Source organism: Meles meles, chromosome X (genome assembly GCF_922984935.1).
Source record: "Meles meles chromosome X, mMelMel3.1 paternal haplotype, whole genome shotgun sequence".
NCBI classification, from domain to species: Eukaryota; Metazoa; Chordata; class Mammalia; order Carnivora; family Mustelidae; genus Meles; species Meles meles.
Window position 1 is genome coordinate 42777984 of NC_060087.1, and position 26544 is coordinate 42804527.

The window sequence follows — 26544 nt, forward strand, 5'->3', positions numbered from 1 at the left end:
CACTAAACATTACTTCTTTTCCCAACCGTGCATATCATTTTTTTAAAAGATTTTACTTTTAAGGGGCGCCTGGCTGGCTCAGTGGGTTAAGCCTCTGCCTTCGGCTCAGGTCATGATCTCAGGGTCCTGGGATCGAGCCCCGCATAGGGCTCTCTGCTCAGCAAAGAGCGTGCTTCCCCCTCTCTCTCTGCCTGCCTCTCTGCCTGCTTGTGATCTCTCTCTGTGTGTCAAATAAATAAATAAAATCTTAAAAAAAAAGATTTTACTTTTAAGTCATCTCTATACCCAAGAAGCTCAAGCTCACAACCCCAGGATTAAGAGTCCTGTGCTCCAGCTCCAACTGAGCCAGCCAGGAGCCCCTCATAGTGCTCATCTTTATTAGAAATGATTGATCTCTTTTCCTCTTTTCTGCTACATCAGAGATCAGCAAACTATTTTTCTGAAAAGGGCCAGATCATAAAGAGCTGAGGCTTGGTGGGCCACGTGGTCCCTGTTGCAATTCCTCAGCCCTGCTGTTCTAGCACAGAAGAACCATAAACAATATGTATATGTAAGTGAACAGGCATTACTGCATTCCCATAAAAGATCTGCAGATGCTACAAATTTAAATTTCGTCATTTTCAAGTGTCACAAATTATTCTTCTTCAGATTTTTTTCCCTAATCATTTAGAAGTGTGCAAGCTATTCTTGGCTCAGTGGCCCTACAAAGAGGCTGCTGCATTTGGCCTGGAGTCATGGTTTGCCTACTTTGGTGCTAGAACACCAACTACAGGGATTATGATCTGCTTGATGCACTATCGAAACCCCAGAACCCAAAACAATGCCTGGCACCTGGGGGCTCTCGGTAGAGGTTTCCAGATGAGAAAATGAACAAAAGTACGAGTTGGGTAGCAAGTTACCGAAGGAGTGGACAAGTGAGTGAATGTTCGAGAGCCAGTTCAATCCCACGCTCAGGGCTTGTTTACCCTCAGGGCTTGTCTGAACCAAGCCAGGGAACCAGGTGTCCCCAGGAAGACTTAGAAAGAGATCAGAAGGCGGAGGCGGAGTTGCAGTTCAGCATCTTTATTCTTCCCCTTTAGCTTGAGGGTGATCCTGACAAACAGCTTCTGCCAGGAGAGGCAGAAAGGACTGGGCAGGGTGGGGCAGGGATTCCCCCCAAGGACCCAGTCTCCTCCTCCCCCTGGGGTTGGGTTGGGCTTAGGGCCATGATCCAAGCTCAGCATCCCTGGGGAGGAAGGAAGCGGACCACTCTGCAACCTCCGTGGCCCCCACCACCTCCAAGAGCCTTGTTAATGGGAACCAGCCACCTCCATGAGCCAGACTTGAGGGACCCTGGAGAGCGGCCCCATCGTCCTCCACACACATGGGAGCATGCGCACAGGGGCCCAGGGTGGAGCAGGTCAGTGTCCAGACACATGGCTCTGGCCCGTGGCCCAGTTGGCAAACATAAAGCCTAGACTGATTGCCATGAAGAGGACCCCCAGGAGACCAAAACACAGAGCCTGTGAACGAGAGGGAGAGAAGATGGGGCTGCTTGGCCCTCCACACCAGAGCTCCTCCTGGAAATATTCCTCAAGCCCTCCATCCCCTCCAGAGTACCCCATTCATTCCTGACCCTCCTGCTTCCTCCCCTTCCTAACACCAGCCCCTTTCTAAGAATGCTCCATCTTTCCAGAACAACTTCAGAGAGCATTCTCCTTCATCTTCCCTGAAAGTGCTCCCAAACCTCTTCTAATGGCCCTCCTTCCATCCGTCTATGGAATGCCTCCCCTGTCTCGGCAGACCCTGCTGGTGCTCAGTCCGCTCAGCCCCTTCCCAAGACAACCTCCTTCCTTCTTCCAGACCATCTGCCCTCCTCTCCCCCAGCCCCCTCCTTTTGAAAATGTTCCTTTGCTCTCTGGCCATCCTGGGCAGCTCCCTCCTCAGAGTGCTCCCTCTTGCCCCCCGGCCCTCCGCTAGAATGGTCACCTGGATCTTGGGCCAGGAGCAGAGGGGCTCCACCTCAGATGGTACAATGCGGAGGTAGAAGATGCTAGGCAGGATGAAGATGAGGCTGGGGGCCGAGGTGGACCCTGGAGGCCAAGCAAGAGGAGCAGAAGTCAGTGGAGGTTTGGAGTATAAGGCCCATACGAGGTGGGGTCTGGGACTGGGGCTGCGGGTACTGACCAATAACCCCAAAGATATCCCGGATGGTCGGCACGCAAATGACAAGAACATTGACCAAGACAAGCAGGATCAGGGCTATGGCCACATGTCGCGGCCAGCTGAAGTCCCTGCTTGGGAAGAGCAGCTGCTGCAGGGCGCGGCGAATCTGCGGTCAGAGTGGGGGGGACATCAGTCAGGGCTCAAGTTCTGCTGCCCCCCTCCGTGGGGTCATCTGGATAGAACTCTACCCTCTGAGCATCTGTCTGTGCCTCCACCCTGTGTGAGGTCCCTGATCCCCCCTCCGTCTGACTATCTCCATGTCCACCTGGTCTGAGCATCCTTCCGATGGAGCATCCCGCCACCCTTCTGACAATCCATGCCTCTCCCTTCGGTCTGATCAGCCCTCGATGCCTGTACCCGCTCTCTAGAATCTCTGCCTCCCTCTGACCACCCTCCTGTCCTTCCACTCCATCTGAGATCCCTGCCTCTCTGTCCCTCTGACCACCTCTACCTCCTTCCTCTGTCTAGTCACCCCACCTTCCCATCTGAGAGCCTGGTTGCTCTCACCCCTTGCTACTTCTGCCTCTACCCTTCCTAAGGAATGCCGTCTATCCCTGTCTCTTTATTCTGACTGTCCATCTCTCTCTGCCTCTAGCCTGTCTGACCATTTCAGCCTCCCTCTTCTGTCTAGCTAGACATCTGGTGCCTCCTCCCTCTGACAGGCTACCCCTCCCCCACCCCTTGGTTCTCTCTGTCCTGCCACCAGTGTCCCCTCTCTGTCCGACCATCTATTTTTGCCTCCTCTGTCCATCCTACAACTCTGCCTTCCCTATCTGGCCACCCCTGTCTCCTCCATCCATCCATCCACTCCCATCTCCACCCCCCCCAAGCCAAACATCCATGCCTCCACCCTCCACCCAGCCACACACATAGCTCCGCTCCATGCACCCCTGCCCCTCGACCCCACGTACAGGGAACAGCACGACCGGCACAGTGAGAGTCACCGCAAGCAGTACCGCCAGGCGCACACAGAGGATGAGCAGGTCTTGCTGGCTGTACATGTGCAGCATCTCCGCCTCCACGCTATCTGGGCCATGGACATGGGGCACGGGATGCAGGATGTGGTGGGAGCACCAGGACCAGCGTCTCGGAAACACACACGCCCCCACACGCACACACGTCCCCATACGCACATGCACGGCAACGAAATCTACAATGTGTGACACGCACCCTCTCTTTGGAAACTGATGGGTTCAGGGCATGGACGCAAACCACCAGGGCTTCTGCCCCAGTGGTCTACCCAGTCCCTGCTCCAGCTCACCCCACCCTGGCCGCAGCCCCACTCACTGTAGAAGGTGAGGTATCCGAAGGTCGCCGTGAGCCCATACATGCAGAACATGGCCCCAATGGACACATTGGCCACCGCCTGCATTCTGTGCTTGGAGGGCCTGAGTCATAGAGGTTATGGAAGGGTCATGCCCAGACCCCTGGACTTGGTGGCCCTCAGAAGAAGCCCATACCCTCCAGAGTCCCCTTCTTCCAGAGCAGATGTTCGGCTGGTACACACTGGGAGGCCTGTCTCTACCTCGCCTGTGTGGCTAGCCAAGCCTCCCTCTGTCCATCCATCTCACCCCATGTGACCATCTTTGTCTATCCCCTCTGACCATCTCTGCCTCTCCCTCGTGTCTGACCTCCATGCTGTGCCCCCGCCATCTGATCATCCACACTTCCCTCCAACATATCCTCCCTGCCCCTCATTTTGTCCGCCCATACCCTACTCTCTCTGACGATCCCCACCTCCCCTTCCCCAACCACGCCTGCTACCCCCTTCATCAGAACATTTCTGCCTCCCCACTCTGCCCTTTCATGCTTGTACAGGATGTTAAAAGTAGAATCTTTAAGCCCTCATCAGTAGAAAGTCACTGCCCTGTACCACCCCCAAGGCCACCTCAAACGCTCCCCCCCGCCCCGCACAATCTAGCCCAATCAAGCTACAACACCAGGACTACCCTAGGGACTGTGGGACGTGAGGTCTACCGCACCACCTCTGCCCACTTGCCGGCCCACTCACCGGCAGAGCTCTGTGTAGATGGGGAGCACCTCGGGATGGCAGACGAAGGCAAAAGCCATGATGGGCACCGTGTAGAACATCTAGGGGAATGGCCCACACCAGAGATTAGAACCTCCAGGGGTCTCTCCCCCCCCACCCCCACCCCCACTCCCCTGGCCCCATCGTTGCCCGCTGTATCTGACACGTGGAAGCCCTGGATGGCCAATGCCTGGCCCCATTCTGAGCTGAGTGCACTGGAGGGCAGGACCAGAGCGCCTCGGTGTGTGGCGGAAGCTCCATACACAGGCCTGCGCCCCCACCTGGGAGTCAACAGTGAACATCTGGGCCTCACAGCTCCTGTTAAGACCCTGGATGGGAAGGCCTGGAGGGCTCTTGCTCTCCACTGCCGTGTCATTGAGACCTACAGCACAGCCAAGCTGGAACTTCTTGTAGATGACCTGGGGGAGGGTGGGGAAGCGAGGTCATGGGGAAGGCTGTGTCGCAACGTTCCAAATTCCTTCTTCACTTTTTGCGTGTCCTTCTCCCTTGGACTCACCGAAATGAGGAAAAACAGCATACAGGTCAAAGAGAGACCACTGGTATATCCCAGGTAGCCTGCAAGGGGTAACAAACGGAGCCTTAGAAATCAAGGGACACCCCCCCCACAGCAAATATCAAGCCCTAGCTTGGCCTTTCAGGCTATCTCCCCCTAATTAGGCCACCCTTTTGCACAAGCTTTTACTTCTATCTGGACCAGCCCGCCCTCCATAGCAAACTCCTAGTCATCTGTTAAAGCCCACCTCCCATAAGCTCTCCCCTGGTATTTCACAGCCCTGGAAAATGGGGATTTTTCTCCATCTGACTCCCCTTCTCTAACTCCGCCATCCAACGACCAACACAGAAAGCCTCTTACCCAAGTGTCTCATGAGGGCCAGTGGCAGGATGATTAACACACTGACAATGATGATGAGGAGGTTTCCCTTCAAGAACCAGCCCCTAGGGAGACAGGTGAACACAGTGACTAGTTGCCTGCCAAAGAAACTGTCAGGCAGACACTCATAGAAGATAGCCAAACAGACGGATTTCTGCCCGCAGTCAGGGGAGCTGAGCTGACACCTCAGCCGTGGGAAGTCATTCAGGCCGTCACGGTGACAAATGGTACAACGGGATCCACAGAAACAGGCAGACAGATAATCATACTCTTAGTCGAAACCTGTCAAAGGGACACAGCTAAGAACACACACGCACACACACACAGCCGGAAAAAACTGTGCCGCCGAGTGGACATAGAACCAGATGGGCAGACGGTACCCTAGACCAGCGAGACACCCGCAGTCCAACACACGGCACCACACACAGAGTGAGCTGTGACCCTGGTGCGTCTGATGGGTCGAACAACAGTCTGACGATCCGGCAATGGTGCAAAGTCAGACAAGAGGTCAGAAAGACACACAGGTGGTTGTTTGAACAGCTCGAGGTGTGTTGAGCCATAAGAGTTGCTGGGCCAACTTGACCACCCAGCCAAAGACCGAAATAGAGGCAAAACCAGCCAGATCTTGTTGGAACCAAGCTCAAAGAAAAAGTTGTGGGGGTGGCACCTGGGTGGCTCAGTCGTTAAGCCTCTGCCTTCAGTTCAGGTCATGATCTCAGAGTCCTGGGATCGAGCCCCACATCGGGCTCCCTGCTTCTCCCTCTCCCCACTCTCCCTGCTTGTATTCCCTCTCTCACTGTGTCTCTGTCAAATACATAAATGAAATCTTTAAAAAAAAAAAGAAAAAGAAAAAGTAGGATCTGTACAGATATTGGAGGGGGCTGCCTAGGCAAGACAGTTAATACAGAACTGGCTGAAAAACCACTCATTTGTTCACAAAGAATTGTACGAATTGCCTACTATGTTCCAGGCATTCACACACCATCTCATATACACAGTGACACAGAAATGAGCCGACAAAGCACCTCTGGCCATATAGCTGCTGGGAGCTAATTATAATAATCAGAAACACCTAGTCACACAGATTGTCAGCTACCTAAATGGTTTCAGAGTCAAACCGAAGATCTAAGAGGATACAGAGTCAGCCGTCATATACAAACAGCTCAACAGAGTCAGCCAGCAGATTGATCAAAAATCAAACATACCGTCAACTACATGAGTACTCAGAACAGTGGTCAAACACCCGTGGTTGGAACCATAATCCAGAGGACACACACACACACACACACACACACACAGAGCCAGAGGGAACTTGCCAGAAAAAAAAAAATGACTGCTAAATTAAACAGAGATGGGGCCTACTGGTGCATACAGTTGGAGTCAATCACATAGACAGAGTTGGCCCCATCGTACACCACATGCTCACACTTCCAGCCAGACAGATTTTGCCAGCCCGAGGGACCCGGGCACCAACAGAATCCACTGGACAGGGGAAAAGTCAGAGTAAGTGAATGTCAGACACCCGTGGTTGGAATCACAGCACACAGGACACAACTGTAGAGAATCTGCTGGTACAACAGTTCAGAACCAAACCCACAGAGCTTTGGTCTGCTTAATATGGATAGTCACATGGTCAGCCTTGGAGGCGACTGGACATACAGAGTTGGCTACCAGACAGAATCAGCCAGATCAACAGTCACCGAAATCCGCACCCCCACCCCGTTGTCCACTGGATGGTCAGAGCAATGGTCATGTGTGCTGTTGGCCTCACAAAATGGAAGAATCACACGGGCCTGCCCTGGGAGTCAGAAGCCTTGGGAGTCAGCTGGGCACAGAGGTGAAGACAGCAGCCAGACCACACAGGTAGGGTCAATGGCCTGCCGACCAAGGGGTGTTGCTCACTCACCCATCAGGGTCCATGTCCAAGAAGGTGCCAATAACCAGGGGGAGTTCGGATTTGATGATGAACAGGTAACTGGACATGGCTGGTGCAGGTGGGGGGAGGTATAAGCAGAAGGATTCCCCTCATCCCCCCCAGCCCAACCTGAGGAAGCCCACCCCACCCCACCCTCTTTCCCCGAGCTGATCCCCTACCTCCCAGAGTCCTCACCCCCAACATTGTGCAGACAGATGACCGCCGCTACCACTACCTTCCCCGCAGGCCCCAGCGCCCTCTGTCCCAGCTGCTCATAGGCTCGGATGCCTGGGGTAGGGAGGGAGACAGGAGGGAATGGGTTGTGGGTCCAGGAGGTGAGGCCAGGGTGAGGAGGTGTGGAGGGGGGTGGCCCGAGGCTCAGGGAGCTGAGGAGTTGGTGCTGGGGGTAATTGGGTCTGACTGATGGAAGCTGGAGTTGAGGGGTAAACAGTTTGGGGTGGGCTCTGTGACCAGGGAGAAGGTTGGGGGCTGGAGGTGGGTAGTAGGTAGTGGGTATCTTGGGGTCGTGGGGCTGGCTTCCACAGTTAGGGGGAGACTGGGGAGCGGGGCTTAGAAGCAAAGTGTAGTAATCTGGTTGTGGGGAGAGTCTGAGAAATGAGGTCTGGCGCCAGACTGAGGGGTAAGGATTGGGAGGTGGGAGATCTAGGAGCCCAGTTAAGTTCTGGGGGCTGACGTGCTGTTTGAGAGCTGGAGTCCAGGGAGTTGAGGATGGGGTCTGGGTTTCTGGGTCCAAGATCAGGGGTATGGTATGCTCAGTGGGGTATGTTCAAAATCTAGGGCTCAGGTTGAGGTCTAGGATCTCAGGTCAGAGGGGTAGGTCCAGAGTCTGGGGTCCAAGCCGCGGGTCGAGCTCCAGGCCTTACCTACAACACCAGCACAGGTCAGCAGGAGATGGATGGAGTATGAAGACAGAAGTGCGATGCATAACAGCAGGGCCCTATGACAGATAGCACAGCTCAGACTTGGCCCCCAGGCCTCCAGCTTGCCCCACACAGCACCCCTGCCCCGACCCCCACAGGCCGCCCAGGACTCACAAGAAGAAGAGGACCCCGGTGTGGGCCATGGCATAGGCCAGCCCCAGGATGCCACTGCCCATGATGGCGTTGCTGAGATTGAACACTGACATTCCAAACGAAGTCTTCCCCTCAAACTGTGGGGGAAGGGGCAAGGCCCAGGGGAACACGTGGGGAGGGAGACCGGGTAAGGAGACCAGGACTGGGGCCCAGGAAAGACCAGGGGAGAAGTGACTGGGGTGGGGAGAAGCCCAGGAAGGGCCACAGGACAGAGTCTAGGAAGGAAAAGGAGTTGAAGCCAGGGAGAAGCTGGAAAAGCAAGAGCTGGGAAGGAAGAGCTGGGAGAAACTTCGGAGGGGAGCAGCTGGAAGTGGAGAGGGGAGGGCAGAGCAGCCATCAGAGGCAAAACAGCTAGGGAGGGGAGCAGCTGGGGCAGGAAATTGCTAGGAAGGGAAGCCCAAGAAAAAGGGAACCGTAGGGGAAGAGATGAGTTGGGCAAGGTGAAGCTGGGGCAGATTGTGTGAGGTCACTCACATCCATGAACTCGACTGGCTTCCTCCCAGGAGCAGGAGGATGGCTGGGCAGGAAGCCTTCCCGTTCCTGCCTATAGCTGGACAGGGCAGAAATCGGGGCTGTTGAGAGGGTAATCCTGACCCCTGTCCTCGTCCCTCTTGGGCCCCGGACTCACCCCAGAGCATCCGCAGGGAGGGCTCCGTTCATCTTGGGATCCTGCAGTTCCATGCTGTGGGCAGAGAAAGGGGGGCGGGGATCAGAGATGGAGGGGGGCCTACAAAGTGGGGAGAGCTAGATGAAGAGGGTAGAGGATCAAAGAGAGACAGATGGAGAACCAGAGAAACGGAGATGAAGCACGGGGAACGGGAGCAGAGGGATGAAAGGGAGATAAATGGAGAGACGTGAAGACGACAGAGCGACAGAGGAAGAGATGGGAGGCAGAGAAGGGAATCGGAGGGGGAGAGATGCCAACAGTTACTCAGACAAGCAGAAAAAGAGGACAGCGAGAGACAAATAGAGGGGGAGGGGGGAGAGAGATTGAGAAAGAGAGAGAGAGAGAGAGAGAGAGACCCCACAGCAGAGGAGATGGCCATCTGAAGCTGGGATAGCCTCTCCTCCCAGACCCCACACTCACGCAGTCTCGTTGCCTCTTTCCTTGCTGCACCCCCCCCCCGCGCCCCCCCCCCCACTCCCTCCACCCTCACCGCTTGGCCAAGCCTCTCACTCCTTACAGGGACACGTGTCGGCTGGCTGCCCCACCCCTCCTAATGCCCCCTACCCCCCTCCTCCCAGCCCGGGCCCCCAGCCTGAGCCCGGAGCTGATGCAACCTGTTGAAGGAGCTGGAGGGGGGGCAGGGAGCCGGCTTGGAGACCCTAGCCGCACCCCCCCCCCCCAGGCTGCAAACTGCTCTCTGTCACAACTCTAAATATCCTCACTAGAGGCCAAAGACAATTCCCCAAATGGAGCCTCCTTCCAGGGATACAAGTGACCCAGGGATCCCCCATTTAATCCCCCGTTTATGAATTAGAGAAGTATTTTTCTGGGGCCCTCGTCAAGTCTCAAACACTCCTTCTCCTGGCAGAAGTAACTTAGAGACACTTGCAGACTGGAGACCCTTCCTGGTCTTGGGGTGTCTCAGGAAGCTGCCCTGAGCCCGAATTTCCCCTTCTGAGGATGTGCTGTCTCTGAGACCTTCATCAAAACCCCCTCCCAAAGCCGGATGCGTTTCTCGGGGGTGGGGGCGCTCCGCAATCCCCAAGCGAGCCTGGAGCCCCGTCTTCTGCATGGAGTGTCTCTGAGGAAACCCCCAGTCCAGAGCTCACTTCCTGGGAGTGCATTGTCTCAGAAACCCCCATGCAAGGTCCCCATCACAGCTAAAAGTTGCTCCGGGGAAAACCCCCTCCCCAAGCCCCGAATCCCCGTCCTGGGAAGGGGACGCCTCTCAAGGAGCCCCATCCTCAGTCGCGAGCACTCTCTGCAGACTCTCAACCACTTCTGAATTCACTTCCTGGGAGCAAGGCACCAAAAAGACCCCTGGCTTCCCATTCAATTCCCCGCTAGCGCTAAAAAGGTCTCCAGGGAACGCCTCCTCCCGGAGGTTCCCTCAGGAAACCTCTCCCGGGATCCCCTCTCGTGCCTCGGGGTCTCCGGAGCCCCACCCCGGCCAGAACCCCCTCCTCACCTCCCTGCTCCTCTCAGCTCCCGAAGCGGCAGTAACTCACTAGGACTCTGGGACCCCACGGCCGGCGCGGCTCCCCCGCCGCGGACCCTGCCCCCGCCCCGCCCTGCAGCCAATCAGCTCTGCCGCGCTTGCTAGGTGGCTAATCAGCGCAGCCCGAGCCGCATCTGGCCCGCGGATTATTTTTTTTTTTTCTGGGAAGAACTTTTAATTTTAATTCAGTTTCCCTCCCTCTGGCTCTGGGCGGAGGAAAGGGGGTGGGGGAGGCAAGCGCTTCTCTCCTTCACCTGGGCCCACGTGGAGAGAGACCCAGGTTTGGGGGGGGCGGCCTTGAGTGGGGGGAGAGGTGGACAGAAAAACTGACGGAATAGATCCACTCCTAGAGAGAAGGACAGGCAGGCAGAGGCCGCTGACGCAGAGATCGGACACCCAGCGGGGAGGGACAGATGGAGGGAAAAGATGCAGAGAGCGGAGACGGAGATCGGAAGAGAAAAAAAAATCACAAAATAGGGATAGGTGGGCAGGAGAAACAACACGAAGACAGACGACTGGAGGACTGAAAAGACAGCCGTGTGGCGCAGGAGCAGTAGAGAGGCAGAGGGGCAGTCGTAGGGAGAAAGAGAGGTACGAACAGACTCAGAGACAGGAGGTAGGTCCATGTAAGCATCTGGAGGAAGGCAACAGGCAGTCAGGCCCAGTAGTAAGCAGAAGAGACAACTGGCAGATAGGTGGACACAGCCAGACACATCCCCAGAGGCTGGGAACAGACACACCAGCCCGGAGAGACAAGGGGACAGAGGAAGAGGCTGAGGCAGGGAGACACCTAGAGGGACAGAGGACAATAGGCAGAGAGAGAGAGAGAGGAAGAGAGGCTGATTCAGGCAGAAGGATGGACAGGCCCAGGAGCAGCAGGGGACAGGTACAGGGATAGACACAACCAGGCCACTATAGACGGACCTCAGACAGATGGAAAGATAGCCTAGCCTAGCCAAAAAATGGACCCTAGATCTGGGGGGGGGGTCCCCAGAGAGCGGCAGGGGGGGCATCTGTGGTTGGGTGGGGAGTGTGTCGCAAACAGGGCACACCCTAAAGTCCTGGACCCCAGCCCAGGCATTGGGTGGGGCGTGTCCACACCCTAACTGAGGAGCCCCACTCTCTGTGTGTCTGCCTTATATGTGGGTCCGTCTGTTCACTCCCATCCAAGCATGTGACAGGCATGTCTGTCCGAGGCAAGCCATGTGTCTCCTGCAAAGTCAGGCGGACTGGACTTGAGGTCCAGGCCCAACTTCAACCAGGCTGCTGGAGGTCCTGGCGGACAAGAGGCCTCTCTGTCGGGGCCTCTTCACCCTCCTGCCCACCTCCCACAGCGAGCAGAGAATTCCCGGAAAGGCCAGGGGCTGGCTGGGGCTTCAAAGCTAGCCTAGATGCCCCCACCCTACCCGCAGTCTGTTGGAGGAGGGTAAGGGACGGGGCGTTAACTTCCCCACAGCAGGAGAGAGAGCCTCCCGCGCTCAGGGACCACAACCCCATCCAGGGCTCAGAATCCGGAGGCCTACTCACCGCCACCCACAGAAGTACGGACCTGCATCCAGACCCACCACATACTAGAGACTACGGCCGGACAGAGACTGCACCTGGAGGGCCCAGGCCTTGGTATATGTGGGTCCCCTACTCACAGCTGCACCAAATGACCTCCCACGACAAGGTATCATCGCCCACAGCCTGAGCCTTGCAGCCAGAGAACACAGACAGACGCAGGACAGGTCCACACCGATCTCCAGCCACTCCAGACTCACGGACTCAATGGCCCTACTCCGGGGAGCCAACAGGCACATCACGCACACGGAGCACACAGATAGGCTTTCATACAGCTGGCAACATCCGCGGGAGGAGTGGGGTGGCGGGGATGAGGGGCAGGGTCTCTCATACAGATGGTTCCCGCTTCAGACAATCCTGAAGACCATGTCCAGATTCAGGCTCCATAATGGTACCTCTGTTCCTGTGAACTCATGTGTGAACTTGTGACCCCAGGTGACCACATAGGGCTCTCCCGTCACAAAGAGGGACATTCACGGGCAGGCATGACTATCCAGAGAAGCTGCAGTCACAGACACACACGCCATCTCATCCATCCATGCAGCCACACGCAGCCGTGAATTCACAGAGCCATGGGCCAATCAAGTCAGAAGAAACGTGTAGGGAGCGTGTCCTAAACACACCAATAATGCAGGTGCATGGACAGGAAAAGCAGGCGTGCAGAGAGGACGTTTAACTATTGTGACAAAGAAAATATCCAGAAAATACATCTCAAAGGAACCATGATAGAACCATGCAGTGGCCCCAAGAGAAACACCCATACGCGCGCGCGCGCGCACACACACACACACACACACACACACACACACACACACACTTCCCTTGTCTATCCTGACCTGTTCTGATGTCTCTCTCCTCTCTGTAATGGCTCTGGGGGAGGAGGAATACCATCCCCCAGAGTCATTACACATCTGTGACCCAGGCCAGCCAGGGAAAGAGGCACCTGTCGCCTTGGCCTTCATGGCTATGGAATGTGGTTGGGCGGGGTGGCGAGGGGGAGAGGTGGCTAAGCAGGTGTCTAGATTTCAAGAAAAGTCAAAGCGTCCTGTCCAAAGATCTAGTGTACCTTGGACAAGAAAACAGATGCCCCCACCCACCCCATCCCAGCAGCAGCTTCCTGCTCCAATCATTGAGCTGCCTGCCCTCCCAGGGCCTTCTTAGGCCCTGCAACATTCCCCTTGGGCCAGGCCACCAGGCACACAGCAGGTGCTCAATAAATGCCCCTTATCCTGTGTCATATTATCATCATTTTTCTTTTTATTTCTGCCAAGTGACCTCTTTCAGGGGAGGGACGAACCTTCATCCAGCCCTGCGCCCCAGAGCTTCGCTAAGTTTCAGGGCAAATGGCAAGTGTTCAACAGACGCTGGTAAGAGGGAAAACAAAAGGAAAGTGAAATCTGGCGGCGGAGGGAGGGCAGCTTGCTTTAGAAGAACAGATGTCTTTAAGCTTGACCGAGGCCTTGAGTCTGTGCCAGGGATAAGAATGCTTTGTTAGTTCATCGAAGTAAGTTCTTTTGCGGGGTCATTTGAGGCTTTCGTGGGTTCGGTAAAGCAGACCCTTGTGTGACATTTGGGATTCCGATTGAGTCTATTGGAAGGCGGGTTGGGTTCCCGTCGGTTTTTAGAAGCAGATCCCTGCTTTTCATTAAAACAGGTCACTGCTCAGCCGCCTTCAGGGGAGGGAGCCACAGAGCAAAGCAGTTAACAGCATGAGCTTTCCCGGCTCTGCCACTTCCGAGCTGTGTGGCCTGGAGAAAGTTCTGAAACCTCGGGGTCTAAGCTTCCTCCGTGCCCTGCCCCGCCCCGGGGGCAGAATAACACCGAACTCTTAGGGCCCCTAGGAAGACTGAACGAAAGAATACAGGTAAAGCACTTAGAACAATGCCTGACCCACCGTAATTGCTCAATAACAGACTTGGGAAAGGAATTGATGGATTCTTCTCCGCCTGTGAAAGCAACCCCCCACTGGGCTGCATTTAGGATTCTAATCTCTCCTTTCATGCAGGCTCCCCACTGAGAGACTCTTCCGTCCCTCAAAGCAGCCCCTGGGCAGCAAGGCTTTTTGAGTCTGCGTCTGGTCCCCTGCACCTGGACCACCCCCGTCTTTCCCTCCCCCAGCAAGATGCCCTCCGCGGTACAGAGCTGGCTTGGCAGCTCCCCGCTCCTTGACCTCTTCAGGAGGCTGAGGGGAGGACACCTTTACACTCAGTGGGGTGCCGGGTGGGAGCTTCAGGCCGACACCCTACCTCGGGAAAAGCCTGGGGAGTTCAGAGCCTGGATCCTTTCCCCCAATTCCCCCAGCTCTGCTGGAGGAAGCAAGTTGCTTTGCAAAAAAATTAAACATCCTCTTTGTGAGAGGCAAGAAAACAGGACGTGGGAAGCATCCCACAGGGTGAACATGGGCCCCCCAATGGCTGGCACCCCCTCCTCACTGTGGAGCAGCGGCCAGGTGGCTTGAACCCTTGCTTTCTCACACTTGCTCACCTCCGCGGGGGAGCCGTGTTCCCACCGCCCCCACAAGGCCCTGGAGCGCTGCTGACTGGTTCTTGCTTCCTCCCAGCTCTAGGGGACTCCTCGGGAAAGTGCTTCTCTTCCTGTCTCTGCCCGTCTGTCTACACCATCCAGTACCCCCGCATGAATGCAGAATGCGCCACGGAGGAAAGAATAAAGGAATCAAGCAACAAAAGAGCAGGTTCAACAAAGGTCTGCTGAACGCCACCTGTGTGCCCGGCCCTCTTCTAGGGCCGGGAGGCAGCCGCGAACAAGACAGAACAAAATTCCTGCCTAGTGAAGCTCGGTATTTTCTCGGGAATGATGAAACAGTCCTTGGTTCTTTGAATACTCACCAAGCTTGTTCTCACTTCAGGGTCTTTGCCCCTGGTGTTGCCTGTGCCTGGAATGCTCTTCCTCCTCTCTACTCCTAGGGTGTGTTTCCCTTTAGGTCTCAGCTCAAATGCCACCTCCTCAGAAAAGTCTTCCCGGATTATATGCTGTCTAAAAGAGCAACTCAGGGGCACCTGCGTGGCTCAGTCGGTTAAACGTCTGCCTTCGGCTGGGGTCATGATCCCGGGGTCCTGGGATTGAGCCCCGCCTAGGGTTCCCTGGGGAAGTCTGCTTCTCCCACTCCCCTTTCCCCTCCCCCGCTCGTGTGCTGTGTGCTCTATCTCTCAAATAAATAAATAAAATCTTTTTAAAAATTTTAAAAAAATAAAAGAGCAACTCAATCCCTCTGTTACTCTCCATCCCTTTCACCCTACTTTATTAGTCTTCATAGCTTTTATCACCACCTGACATAACATTATATATTTACACATATAATGGTACATTTAATTTAGTACAGTTATTTTAATAAATGTGCATAGATATCAGTATATTTATATACATCAGTATATACATTTAAATATGTGCATAAAATGATATGTGTACTGTATACATACACTATACAAAATGCATAAATATATTTTTTCTTATATTATATTTATTTCATTTCTTACTAATATATCACCTATATACTAGTGAATATTATACATCACTATATTTCTCTATAATCACATACATATTAAGCAGCATACATGTTTATACACCTAACGTAATATATAGCCTCCCTGTATATCTATAAACTGGGGATAGTTGCAATAACTACTTCACATGGCTGTTATTAGGATTAAAATGAGTTCAAGGAAAGAATCCAGCAGTGCACTGGAGCCTCACACAGGTTTGCAGACTGCTTGTTCAATTTTCAGGAATTTTGCAAACCAGCTGTTAAAACTATTCATCAATAGTTTTAATGCTGTTTAATAGTTTTAATGTTTAGTTTTTAAACCAGCTATTATTTAAAATACAATAATATAAACTTACAATTAAATAAATTAGGTTATTTAAAAGGCGATACTCACATCTCCTCACTTCCTGATTATTTTACTACATTTCACTATTCTCTATGCTCCTGAGGTCATTTACCCCTCTTTGAACCGTAGGGTAGAAATATTGCATAATGGTGCACTACTGCATCTCTTTCTAACTCTGTGTTCCGTGACTACACGTTGGTAATTTAAAATCTGACAAGATGATGGTATAGAAACTACGGGAAATTGGCAAATGTGACAAATCAGGGCTTCCTACCCACACCCCCCGCCCAAAGAACCGGTTGTTGGCCGTTTACTAGAGCGCTTAGAACAGGTACTTCGTGCATGGTAAACGCTTTAATGAATGTTTCCATTATTGTATTTACTTGTGCACCGGGTCGCGATGCAGTCTATTTAGTGGGTCGAAGTTAAAAATGTTTGAATAACACAAAATTACAAAAGGACAGACACTGTGCTGAACTACACCTATTCAAATCCTTTCAGTAACTCCGTGAAGCTATACTACTTTTTATCCCCATTTTTCAGAGAGAGAAACTGAAGTTCTGAAAGGATACAACTCAAGCAGCGCTATCAGTTGGCTGAAGTGGATATGAATCTTGCCACAGACCGGCTTCCGTGCTCTAGCGCTCTTAATTAACGTACTTTCCGAACTCTCACGTTCGCGACCCTAGCTGTAATTTGACTTCGCGGCACGCCTAAAATGAATGGGTTCGGCTGTGCCCGTTGCGTCTTGGGAAATGTAGTCCCCAGTGAACACGCCGGCCATGGCCTTGGAACAAAAGAAGAGTGGTTTCTGACGCCTCGCGACGTTTCAGCCTCACAGGGCGCGACTTCGGCAGCTCTGGTCGGCCTCGTTGCATGCTGGGAACGGCAGTCCGCGAGAAGAGCTGCGTCGACACAAGATGACGGCGACTCACGTTGTACGTTCAGGTTGGGTCCGCGCGGTGCCGGAGACTTCGTGCTCCACAATGACAGGCTCACCACGCCGCGGGAGCCCGTAGGCATGCGCGACAGACTTTCGGACCGACTGAGAATACAAACTGAATCCTTACAGTTTCTGGCGGGTCTGCGTTCTCGCCGAGTCTCGGGCTGCTCACGGACCGGTCTCTTCGTGCCCCTTCTCCCCATTCCGAAAGCTGAGGTAGGCTCTGGGGCGCGGAGGACGCGGGTCCAGGCCGAGACGGTTGAGGCACGCCTTGCGCTGTCCCGCCGGCGAGGGAAGGAGGGAAGTTCATCTTCCGTGCTTCAGCCTCGCAGTCTGGGCGTCTGGTGCCGTTTGGGCTCCAGACCCAAGGTTTGTGTGGAAGGGAACCGCTGTGCGGGGTGGACTGGGTTGGGGGAGCGGTGCAGGGGTCCAGATATCGATGGAGCCTCCTTGAATGGTGTCTGGTGGTCCCAGTGGGGATAGGGGCTTTGAGGTAATGATGTGAGACCAGGAGCGTGGCTAGGGGGCTGTTAATGGGACAGGGGGTGGGTCGCATGAAAGTACTGGAGGTCTGATGGGCGTTCTATCCGGGAACGCCTGATATGCCCGATTACCGGGGCATGAGGGCTAATAGGAGTGTTTTAGTCAACATGTTCCTGGGGGGCGGGGGTGTGTTTATTGATGAATGAAGGGGTGGTAGAGTGGGCAACTAGAAAGAAGGTAATGAGAGGCGGGTGGGGGGGTATGATCCCTGGGGGCCTGCTGAGGTATGATATTAAACAAGTTAACGAAGAGCAGCGGACAACAGTAATTGAAAGGATGAACAGTAATTGAAAGGTGAAGCTATGAAGGGAGTAATCGAGGCCAGTGGGAGTCATAATCAAAGGAACTAAGGGGAGAAGTAATCAAAGAAGAGTGAATGAGAGGTAGGTGTGTTGTAGTCATAGGGTTTGGGGAATCATGGCATGATAATTGAGGAGTTAATGGGAACAGAGTGAGCAAAGAGAGGGTTATATAAGCTGCTGGGGTGTGATCATCAGGTGATTCTTGAGGGGGCAAGGTGGGCACTGAGGGAGAATGGGGAGCTGATGTGTGATCATCAGGGATTAACGTGTGGTAACAAAGGGGTTACAGGGGCTAATGGTGAGATCAGTAAGGGGTCAGTTGGAGGGCTGAGTTAATGGGAGCTGATAAATCACAGTAATTGAGAGCTTAATGGGGAGCTAATAAGTCATGATCCTCTACACATTGATGGGGGTTGGTAAGGATATAGTAAGAAAGGAGTTACTGGGGGCCTAATCATTTATTAATGGGGAACGGGGAGGGGAGAGATTAAGGGGGTGAGGAGTACCATGAGGTAGCATTAGGATAATGGGGGTTAGAGCAAGGCTGATAGGGGTGTATGAATTTAGGGGCTGTGAAGACAGCTGGGGAGATGGTCAGTGAGAGGTTAATGGGGGTGAGGTGGTTGGAGAAGCATTCAAAGTGAGTGTCATGGGGCTTTATGGGTGGCAGCAGTGGGAGATCCACAGGGGCAGTAATGAGTCTTCTGTAAGTGTTGGCATTGGGGATCTGTGGGGTGAGCAATGAAGACTCAGAGCTCAGTGATGGAGTCCTTCCAGCCTTGTGAGGTCGGTGGGGTCAGGAACTGGGCTCCACTTTCCCCATATGCTGAGTGAGCTGTCATGGGGGTCCTGGGGGGTTTGTGTGGTTCTCACCGCCCTGCAGTCGTAGGTGGTAGTCCCACTCACCCAGTTACTGATACACGGCAGCATCAGCTTCCTGTTGGCAGGTCCCTGGGCAAATAGTGTGTGAGATGGGACGGACATCAAAGGACAAGCGGGATGTCTACTACCGCCTGGCAAAGGAGAATGGCTGGCGTGCCCGCAGTGCCTTCAAGCTGCTGCAACTTGACGAGGAATTCCACCTTTTCCAAGGTCCCCACCTGGTGGGCGAGTCCTGGGGGCATGGGGTAGGCAAAGGGAAGAGACAAGTGGGCCATGTTGGCAGAGCTTCCTGTGGTAGGTGGGCCAACTTGGAGGGTCTGTGGGGCAGGGGCCAGACGGAAGAGGGGCAGGTAACTTGAAAGGAGTCAGACACAGATAGATGTGGGTGCTCCCCCGACGGGAGAGGGGTGAACTTTGCAGGGCTCGGGGTTGGGAGGTGGGTGCAACTGACCACTACACCTTCCTGTGTATGCTCAGGCGTGACACGGGCAGTTGACCTGTGTGCAGCCCCGGGCAGCTGGAGCCAGGTGCTGAGCCAAAAAATCGGGTGAGTGTGGGGTCCCACGTGGGGCAGCCAGGAGGGCAGCCCAGGTCAGGGATGAGCCAGGAGTGACAACTAGGCTGACATGGGCCATGTTGTCCACAGGGGCCAGGGTTCTGGCCATGTGGTGGCTGTGGACCTTCAGGCTATGGCTCCATTACCAGGTGTGTTACAGATCCAAGGGGACATCACACAGGTAAGAGCATGGCTGGGGGTATTGGGGTGTATCCTGGGCGAGAGCCCCTCCAGAGCTGGCAGCTACAGAGAGTGGAAGAGAAGAGACAGGGAGAAAGAGAGAGTAACCGAGAGAACCTGAGAGAGTGTGTAACAGTGGAGAAACAGAGCCAGCTAGTCGTCATCTCAGAGACAACCAGAAATGGTGGGACTGGGTCCCCAGAGATGGAGCCTGGTCTGAGAGCGGCAGAGCCTGAGGGTTTGGCTGACCCAGGGTTGCTGGCTAGGGCTGTGGGCAGGTGGGGTTAGAGGGCTGCAGACGGGGGGCCCGGGACCACTCGTCTTCCCTCTCTTCCGTAGTTGTCCACTGCCAAGGAGATCATCCAGCACTTTGAGGGCTGCCCAGCGGATCTAGTGGTGTGCGACGGGGCTCCTGATGGTAAACAGCAGGGGTCGGGAGGCGAGGCGGGAGCCCTCTGTGGCTCCCACATCTGTTGTCATCTTTCTTTCTTTCTTTTTAGAGAGGTGGGGGCAGAGGGAAAGGGAGAATCTTAAGCAGGCTCCACACCCAGCAGGGGACGTGGAGCCTGATCTCATAACCCTGAGATCATGACCTGAGCCGAAATCAAGAGTCGGCCACTGAACCGACTGCGCCACCCGGGCACCCTCTGTTGGCTTCTTTCACCACTTCAGCTACTCCCTGCCTCCCCTCTGTTCTCAGCTGTCCCCCACATCCAGCAATTTCTACCCCCGGGTCCTGGTCTCAGCCTCTGTCTCCTCCATCTCCATAGCCTACCATTTTGGTTTTGGCTCTTATCTGCCCTTCCCGATGCTCATCTCTCATCTGCAACTGTCCATTTCTGTGGTGCTGCTCATATTTTTCAGTTAGCTGTTCACTCGGAGCACATTTATTGAGCACCTGTTGTGTGTTGGGCACTGTTCTCCATGTTGGGAAAACATTTGTGAATAAAATTCTACTAATCTGACCTCATAGACCTGATGTTCTAGTAGAAGCAGAGGGAAAAGAAACAAACGATGGAGTCACATAGTATGTAAAGAGATGATAGGTACCATGAGGAAAATCAGTGGAAAGGAGAAGGAGACAGGGAGTACCTGTTGGAATTTTAAGTGAAGTGGATGGGAAGGCCCCCATGAGTTTAGCATAAAGACCTGAAAGAGGTGAGGGAGTAGGCCAGGGACATATCCGGAGAACAGAGTCCAGGTCAAGGGACTGGCCAGTGCAAAGGCCCTGAGGTGGGAGGGTGTTCGGCATGTGTGAGGAACCGCGAGGATATTGGTGTGGTTAGAGCAGAGTGAATGGGGGGAGAGTGGTAGAGGGGAGGTCAGAAAGTTGGCCGGAGGGGAGGGGGTGGTTCCGATCCTTGTATGGGTCCTTATGGGCCACAGTGAGCACTGTGGTTTTTTCCCTGAGATGAGAGCTCAGAGAAAACCATGAGAGGATTGTGAGCAGAGGCGGGCCATGCCTGACTCAGCTTGTGACTGGACCCCTCTGGCTGCTGTGAGCTATGTGAGGCATGGGGGGCAGGGAGAGGAGCCCATAGCAGTAGCCCGGGCAAGTGATGTCTGGGGCGGCAGTGGCGAAGATGAGGAGAGAGGATTGATCCAGGAGATCAAAGACAGAACTTAATAATGCTTGAAAGTGAATGTGAGGAGAGGATGGAGGGTGTCAACAGTACGAAGATTTTTGGCTGGAACAGCTGGAAGGATCAGATGGAATGGAGAAGATGGTGTAAGGAGAGAGGTTTGAGCAGGAGGGTCGGAGTCTGGTCTTGAACACGTTGAGTCTGAGATGTCAGGATCTGACCTGTGAGTCAGGTGCTCGGAGGAGCAGTCTGGGCTGGAGGTAAGAAATGATAATGATGCTTGTGTGTAAGGTTGTTTTGAAAATTAAACTGAGTGCCTGAGGATTAGGAGCCCAGAACATGCCTCCAGCTGGTGGATAGTAATTTGCACACAGAACCTTAGTAGTCAGAGAGTCCGGGAAATGTTTGGAGCATCCCAACCTGTCTGGTACAAGGAGATAGCCAGCCCCGGATGGCCCCCCTAACACTGTTCCTCTTGCTGCAGTAACTGGCCTCCATGATGTTGATGAGTATATGCAGGCCCAGCTCCTCCTAGCCGTGAGTAACCTTGGCTGACCCTGCCTCAGTTTGGACCCCTCATGCCTGTCTTCACCTCAGCCTTAGCCATTTGTCCTGCCCACAGGCTCTCAACATTGCTACACACGTCTTGAAACCAGGAGGCTGCTTTGTAGCCAAGGTAAGCCTTGGAAAGCCTGGCAAGGGTTAAAGAGGGGTCCTCCAGGGCCACTCGCCTGCTTTCATCTATGTCTTCTCGCCCTACAGATCTTCCGGGGCCGGGATGTCACCCTGATCTATAGCCAGCTGCGTGTCTTCTTCTCCAGCGTGCTCTGTGCCAAGCCCAGGAGCAGCCGCAACTCCAGCATAGGTCAGTGGGGCGGGAGGGCCAGGCAGGCGAGTGTGAATCTCGCGGACGCATCCTGTGTCAGGCAGAGATAGTCGCCCCTCACTCCACCTTCCCCCCACAGAGGCCTTTGCTGTCTGTCAGGGTTATGACCCCCCTGCCGGCTTCCTTCCGGACCTGACCAAACCCCTGCTGGACCACTCTTACGGTGAGAGCCAGGGCCCTGAGCCCCTCCCTTGGGAGGCTTTGCACCCTTCTGGAATGTATGTCTCCAGAGGGCCCTCGGCCCCACCCCTTGGTAGAAACTTACCCTTTATGGAACTTCTCTTCCCAAAATGATCCTCAGCCCCGCCCTCTTGTGGAGATTCTGGCCCGAATGGATGTTTCCTCCCAGAAGAGCTTCATCCTGGTCCATTAGGTCCTCTAATGGTTACTCTCAAATCCTGAGTCCTGCCCCTGGGGAGATTCCACCGAAGATTCTAGCCTAGGAAGACTCAGTCATGCCTCCAGGTGGATACTCCACCCCTGCGTGGGAATTTTGCCTGGAGAGAGTCTTTAGCCTTGTCCCTGGTGGGAAAAGGCACAGAGCCTGCTCTTAAGGTGAGCACGCTTGAGTGAGACAGGGTTCAGGCTGTCATGACAGGTGAACATAAGGCGCCGTGTGAGAAAAGCAGGGGAGTGGAATGTTCTAGAACAGATGGTTGTGGAGGACCTCCCTCAGGAGATGACCTGCACCAAATGAAGGATTTCAGTGGAGGAGCTGGTAGATACATAGGGAAGACTCCGTACCCTTGCTGTAGAAGGAGTCCTGACTGGTCCCAGGCCTCCCACCCTGTCCTGTCTAATTTCTCCCTGCTGGTCAGATCCAGATTTCAACCAATTGGATGGTCCCACTCGCATCATTGTGCCATTTGTGACCTGTGGGGACCTGAGCGCCTATGATTCAGACCGCAGTTACCCACTGGACGTGAGTGCCAAGCCAACAATAGGTAGATGGGGGGGCTGTTCTGGGTTCCCAGGTCTTCACTGTCACCCCATCATGTGTCCCTGCAGCTAGAGGACGGCTCAGAGTACAAGTATACTCCACCCACGCAGCCCCCCATCTCGCCACCATACCAGGAGGCCTGCACGTTGAAGAAGAAAGGGCGGCTGGCCAAGGAGATCCGTCCCCAGGACTGCCCCATCAGCACAGTGGACACGTTGTCCCAGCCCCTGCCTCTTCCCACAGCGCCACACCGTGCTGGCCTCTGAGGTCTGGAAACGTGTGGCCCAGGGCCCTTGGTGCCCTCTCTCGGAGCCCACCTGAACCCCCTCAGTGCACCTCTTTCTGCCCCCAAATCACAAGGTTTCTGGGGCCCAGACATTCCTCTCTGCCTCCCAGTAACTATAAAAATCAATGGGTAAGACCAAGTATAATGAATGGAAAAACTTCAGCAACTATCTGAGTCATTTTTCTTTTTCTTGGGTAGGTGGAAGACAATGAAATGAATTGTTCACCTTAATACGTTCAGGTAAATTGCCTTTTTATCTAACAGTTTGAGTAAAGAGCACCTTTAAGGAAAAGCTCAGAAAAATTCCACCTTTGAAATTTTTACATCAATTGATAGGTTTTCAGTAGCCAACCAATACTAAGTACCTGATGTCATGTGCCGGGACCTGCTTGAAGCATTTTACGTATTGAGGCACTCAGTAAACATTTATTTTTTTTTAAGATTTTATTTATTTATTTATTTATTTGACAATGAGCGATCACAAGTAAGCAGAGAGGCAGGCAGAGAGAGAGAGGAGGAAGCAGGCTCCCCGCTGAGCAGAGAGCCCGATGCGGGGCTCGATCCCAGGACCCTGGGATCATGACCTGAGCCAAAGGCAGAGGTTTTAACCCACTGAGCCACCCAGGCGCCCCTCAGTAAACATTTATTAAGCACGTACTGTGTGCTGGGCATTGTTCTAGGTTGGGAGATAGAGCAGGGAACAAAGCAGGCAAATATCCTGGCCCTTTCTAAGCTGAGAAAGAGGTAAGAAACAAACAGCTTGTGAATGCAGGAGTTTCTACACACAGCATCCACAGATAGACCACACACATATATATATACATTTATAGCTTGCATTTCACCATGTATAGCTTGGATTATAACACATTGTGTGTATATACAGATATAGATATATATATGTGTGTGTATATATATATATACACACACACATACATACACGTGTATCTATATATATATAAAGGTAATAAGGGATATGAACATTTTTTTAATAAAATAGGGTAAACAGAGGGACGCCTGGGTGGCTCAGTTGGTTAAGCCGCTGCCTTTGGCTCAAGTCATGATCCCAGGGTCCTGGGATCAAGTCCCACATCGGGCTCCTTGCTCAGCTGGGAGCCTGCTTCTCTCTCTCCCTCTGCCTGCTGCTCCCCCTGCTGTGCGCTCTCTCGCTCTCGCTCTCTGTCAAATAAATAAATAAATAATAAAATCTTTTTAAAAAATAGGGTAAAGAGAATCAGGAATTCCAGAGGCGGCAGGTTGCAGTTTTCAAAAGGGTTCTCAAGGAAGGGCTTACTGAGGGAATGTTTGAGCGAAGACTTGAAGGAGATGAGGGAGGACATGCGTGTGTTCATCTAAGGGAAGAACATTCCATGCAGAGGGAATAGCAAATGCAAAGCCCCTGAGGCAGAACCGTGCCTGGTGTGTGAGGGGGCCGCAAGGGGCCAGTTTGCCTAGAGCAGAGCGGGCTCAGCCTGTCTGTGCTGAAGGACTTTTTATCCTTAGGAAGTCACGTCAGAGAAGGTGGTCCCTTTCTGACAATGGCTTACCAGGGTTTTTAAACCAAGTCCTCCTTTTAAAAAAAAAAGTAAAAACGATACCTCTTTAAAAAATGAAATGGCGAGGGGCGCCTGGGTGGCTCAGTGGTTAAAGCCTCTGCCTTCGGCTCAGGTTATGATCCCAGGGTCCTGGGATCGAGCCCCGCATCGGGCTCTCTGCTCAGCGGGGAGCCTGCTTCCTCCTCTCTCTCTGCCTGCCTCTCTGCCTACTTGTGATCTGTCAAATAAATAAATAAAATCTTTAAAAAAAAAAAAAAAAAAAAAAAAAATGAAATGGCGAATCACGGTGGAAAAAAGATTATTTGCAGTCCCTATATATAGTATCCTTGATATTAAAAAGCTCCTATAAATCAGTAGGGAAAAGAAAATAATGGCTACCAGGCACATGAAAAGCTGCTTCTCAGGGAAATGTAGGCTGACACTAAGATGATGGGCAGTGTACATGTCCGGAAGGGTGTACAGCAGTAGGAACCCTACTATACACTGATGGCTGCAGAAACTGGTGTGGCCACTGTGGGAGATTGGTAGGCATTGTGTAAAGCTGCACGCATGCCAGTTCCGTTCCTAAGAAATATGTACTAGAATTCCTCCTCGGCACTGTTTGTACCCCAGACTGGATACAGCCCACACATCAGTTCACTGCAGAATGGATCATTAAATCCTGGTATATTCGCAGTGGAGAATGACACAGCAACAAGAATGAACATCCTACAGTTGTTAAAAAATAACACCTTGTCACTCTTTAAACTGAACATAAATAAAACATGTAAGTGTTGTGTGTTTGTATGTTACAGTTCACAATAGAAGTAGGGGAGAAAAGTAAAAAAAGTGTCAGTACTGGAGCACGTGCTCAGTCGGTTAAGCGCCTGCCTTCGGCTCTGGTCATGATCCCAGGGTCCTGGGATGGAGCCCCACATCAGGCTCCCTGCTCAGTGGGGAGCCTGCTTCTTTCTCTGCCTCTGCTACTCCCCCTGGTTGTGCGCTCGCTCGCTCTCTCTCAGAAATAAATAAAATATTTTTTTAAAAATGTCAGTACCTGAGTGAACAGTGATCACAATAGAAGAAAGTCGGAAAAAAATTTTTTAAAAAGATTTCCTGGGGCACCTGGGTGGCTCAGTGGGTTAAAGCCTCTGCCTTTGGCCCAGGTCATGATCTCAGGGTCCTGGGATTGAACTCCACATTGGGTTCTCTGCTCAGCAGGGAGCCTGCTTCTCCCCCTCTCTCTCTGCCTGCCCCTCTGCCTACTTGTGATCTCTGTCTGTCAAATAAAATCTTTTAGAAATTTTTTAAAAATAAAATAAGAATAAAAAACCTTCCTTGTCCTTGATTTTAGGTAGCTGGCAGTCATATATCTCAGAAGCTGTTTGCTGTCAGGAAGATGAGAACCTGTGTTGGTGAACTGGTTTTCAGCTGTCTCATCAGTGGGTCCTGAACACCCATCCCGAGTGGTGCAGCAACCATCAGGAGCACGGCAAGGAAAGCAACAGCACAGAATGCCTGTCTACACTGCAAGAGGGGATTCTTGAGTGAGGCCTTGCCTCCTCTCTGTCTTTCCAGACGTGTCCTGATTATGTCCAGAGTTTACCCCAAAACAGGGGTTCTTAACCTGGATAGAAATCAGGGGCATCTGTGAACCTGATGGAGGGAAATATTACATCTTTATTTTCACTAAGAGAACTGAAATTTCACTGGTAGAACTGAAATTTAGCGTTACCCCCCAATACAAATGCTAGCAACAAACCTCAGTAGTAAAAGAAGTGCCCGTTAGCCTCCCACCGATCTTGAAATGCTGTTCACATTTGTCACTACTTTGAATTATGGAAGACCTTATAATTGGATGTACTAATAAAGAAGTCCATATATTACTGTATTCCAGTGTTGGTTCACTTTAATATATAGTAATATTTGTCACTAACATAAGACCTTTAACTTTATATAAATTTTAAAGTATATGACCTAATTCAATATATACCTATTGCAGAATGATTATAGTAAGTTTACTTAACGTACGTCACCTCAGTTACAACTTTTTTCTTGTTATGGGAACTTTTAAGATCTATTCTCTTTATTTTAAGATTTTATCCATTTGAGAGAGAGCAAAAGTAGGGGGGTAGGGGTGTGGGGAGGGGCAGAGGAAGAAGCAGACTCCCTGCTGAGCTGGGAGCCCGATGCAGGGCTC

The 26544-nt window shown here is 52.9% G+C and overlaps 2 protein-coding genes across 3 annotated transcripts; one reads left to right on the forward strand and one right to left on the reverse strand.

Annotated features, from left to right (window-relative positions):
• Window positions 1-1052: 1052 nt before the first annotated feature.
• SLC38A5 (solute carrier family 38 member 5) lies at window positions 1053-14923 on the reverse strand. Of its 2 annotated transcripts, none has more exons than XM_045994441.1 (16): window positions 14710-14923; window positions 8764-8817; window positions 8610-8685; window positions 8097-8212; window positions 7926-7999; window positions 7237-7329; window positions 7033-7111; window positions 5109-5191; window positions 4752-4810; window positions 4516-4653; window positions 4217-4296; window positions 3493-3593; window positions 3117-3232; window positions 2167-2311; window positions 1969-2072; window positions 1053-1502 (listed from the first exon to the last, which is right to left on the reverse strand). In XM_045994441.1, exons 2-16 carry the CDS (start codon window positions 8814-8816, stop codon window positions 1401-1403), a joined length of 1419 nt encoding a protein of 472 aa, XP_045850397.1. In that variant the 5' UTR covers window position 8817; window positions 14710-14923; the 3' UTR covers window positions 1053-1400. The 2 variants fall into 2 exon arrangements, with proteins under 2 accessions (XP_045850397.1, XP_045850396.1); XM_045994440.1 differs by lacking the exon at window positions 14710-14923 and adding an exon at window positions 10271-10355.
• Window positions 14924-16601: 1678 nt separating this feature from the next.
• Window positions 16602-26235, forward strand: FTSJ1 (FtsJ RNA 2'-O-methyltransferase 1). The gene is given in 14 exon segments (XM_045996176.1): window positions 16602-16870; window positions 18447-18591; window positions 18859-18928; window positions 19028-19118; window positions 19457-19535; window positions 21185-21237; window positions 21323-21376; window positions 21463-21565; window positions 21666-21749; window positions 22405-22508; window positions 22595-22762; window positions 22764-22793; window positions 23011-23052; window positions 25699-26235. Coding segments are annotated over 13 exon segments (1152 nt in total). The 5' UTR covers window positions 16602-16732; the 3' UTR covers window positions 23044-23052; window positions 25699-26235.
• The last annotated feature ends 309 nt before the right edge of the window (window positions 26236-26544 follow it).

What these genes read in the sequence shown, in the direction of transcription:
- SLC38A5 (XM_045994441.1), bottom strand. Translation starts at nt 8,816, where the DNA reads ATGGAACTGCAGGATCCCAAGATGAACGGAGCCCTCCCTGCGGATGCT. An exon ending in CGGATACCTCACCTTCTACA is followed by an intron (nt 3,233 to 3,492) that starts GTGAGTGGGGCT and finishes TCCATGGCCCAG; the next exon opens with ATAGCGTGGAGGCGGAGATG. An exon ending in GCTCCTGGCCCAAGATCCAG is followed by an intron (nt 1,503 to 1,968) that starts GTGACCATTCTA and finishes TCTCGTTCACAG; the next exon opens with GCTCTGTGTTTTGGTCTCCT.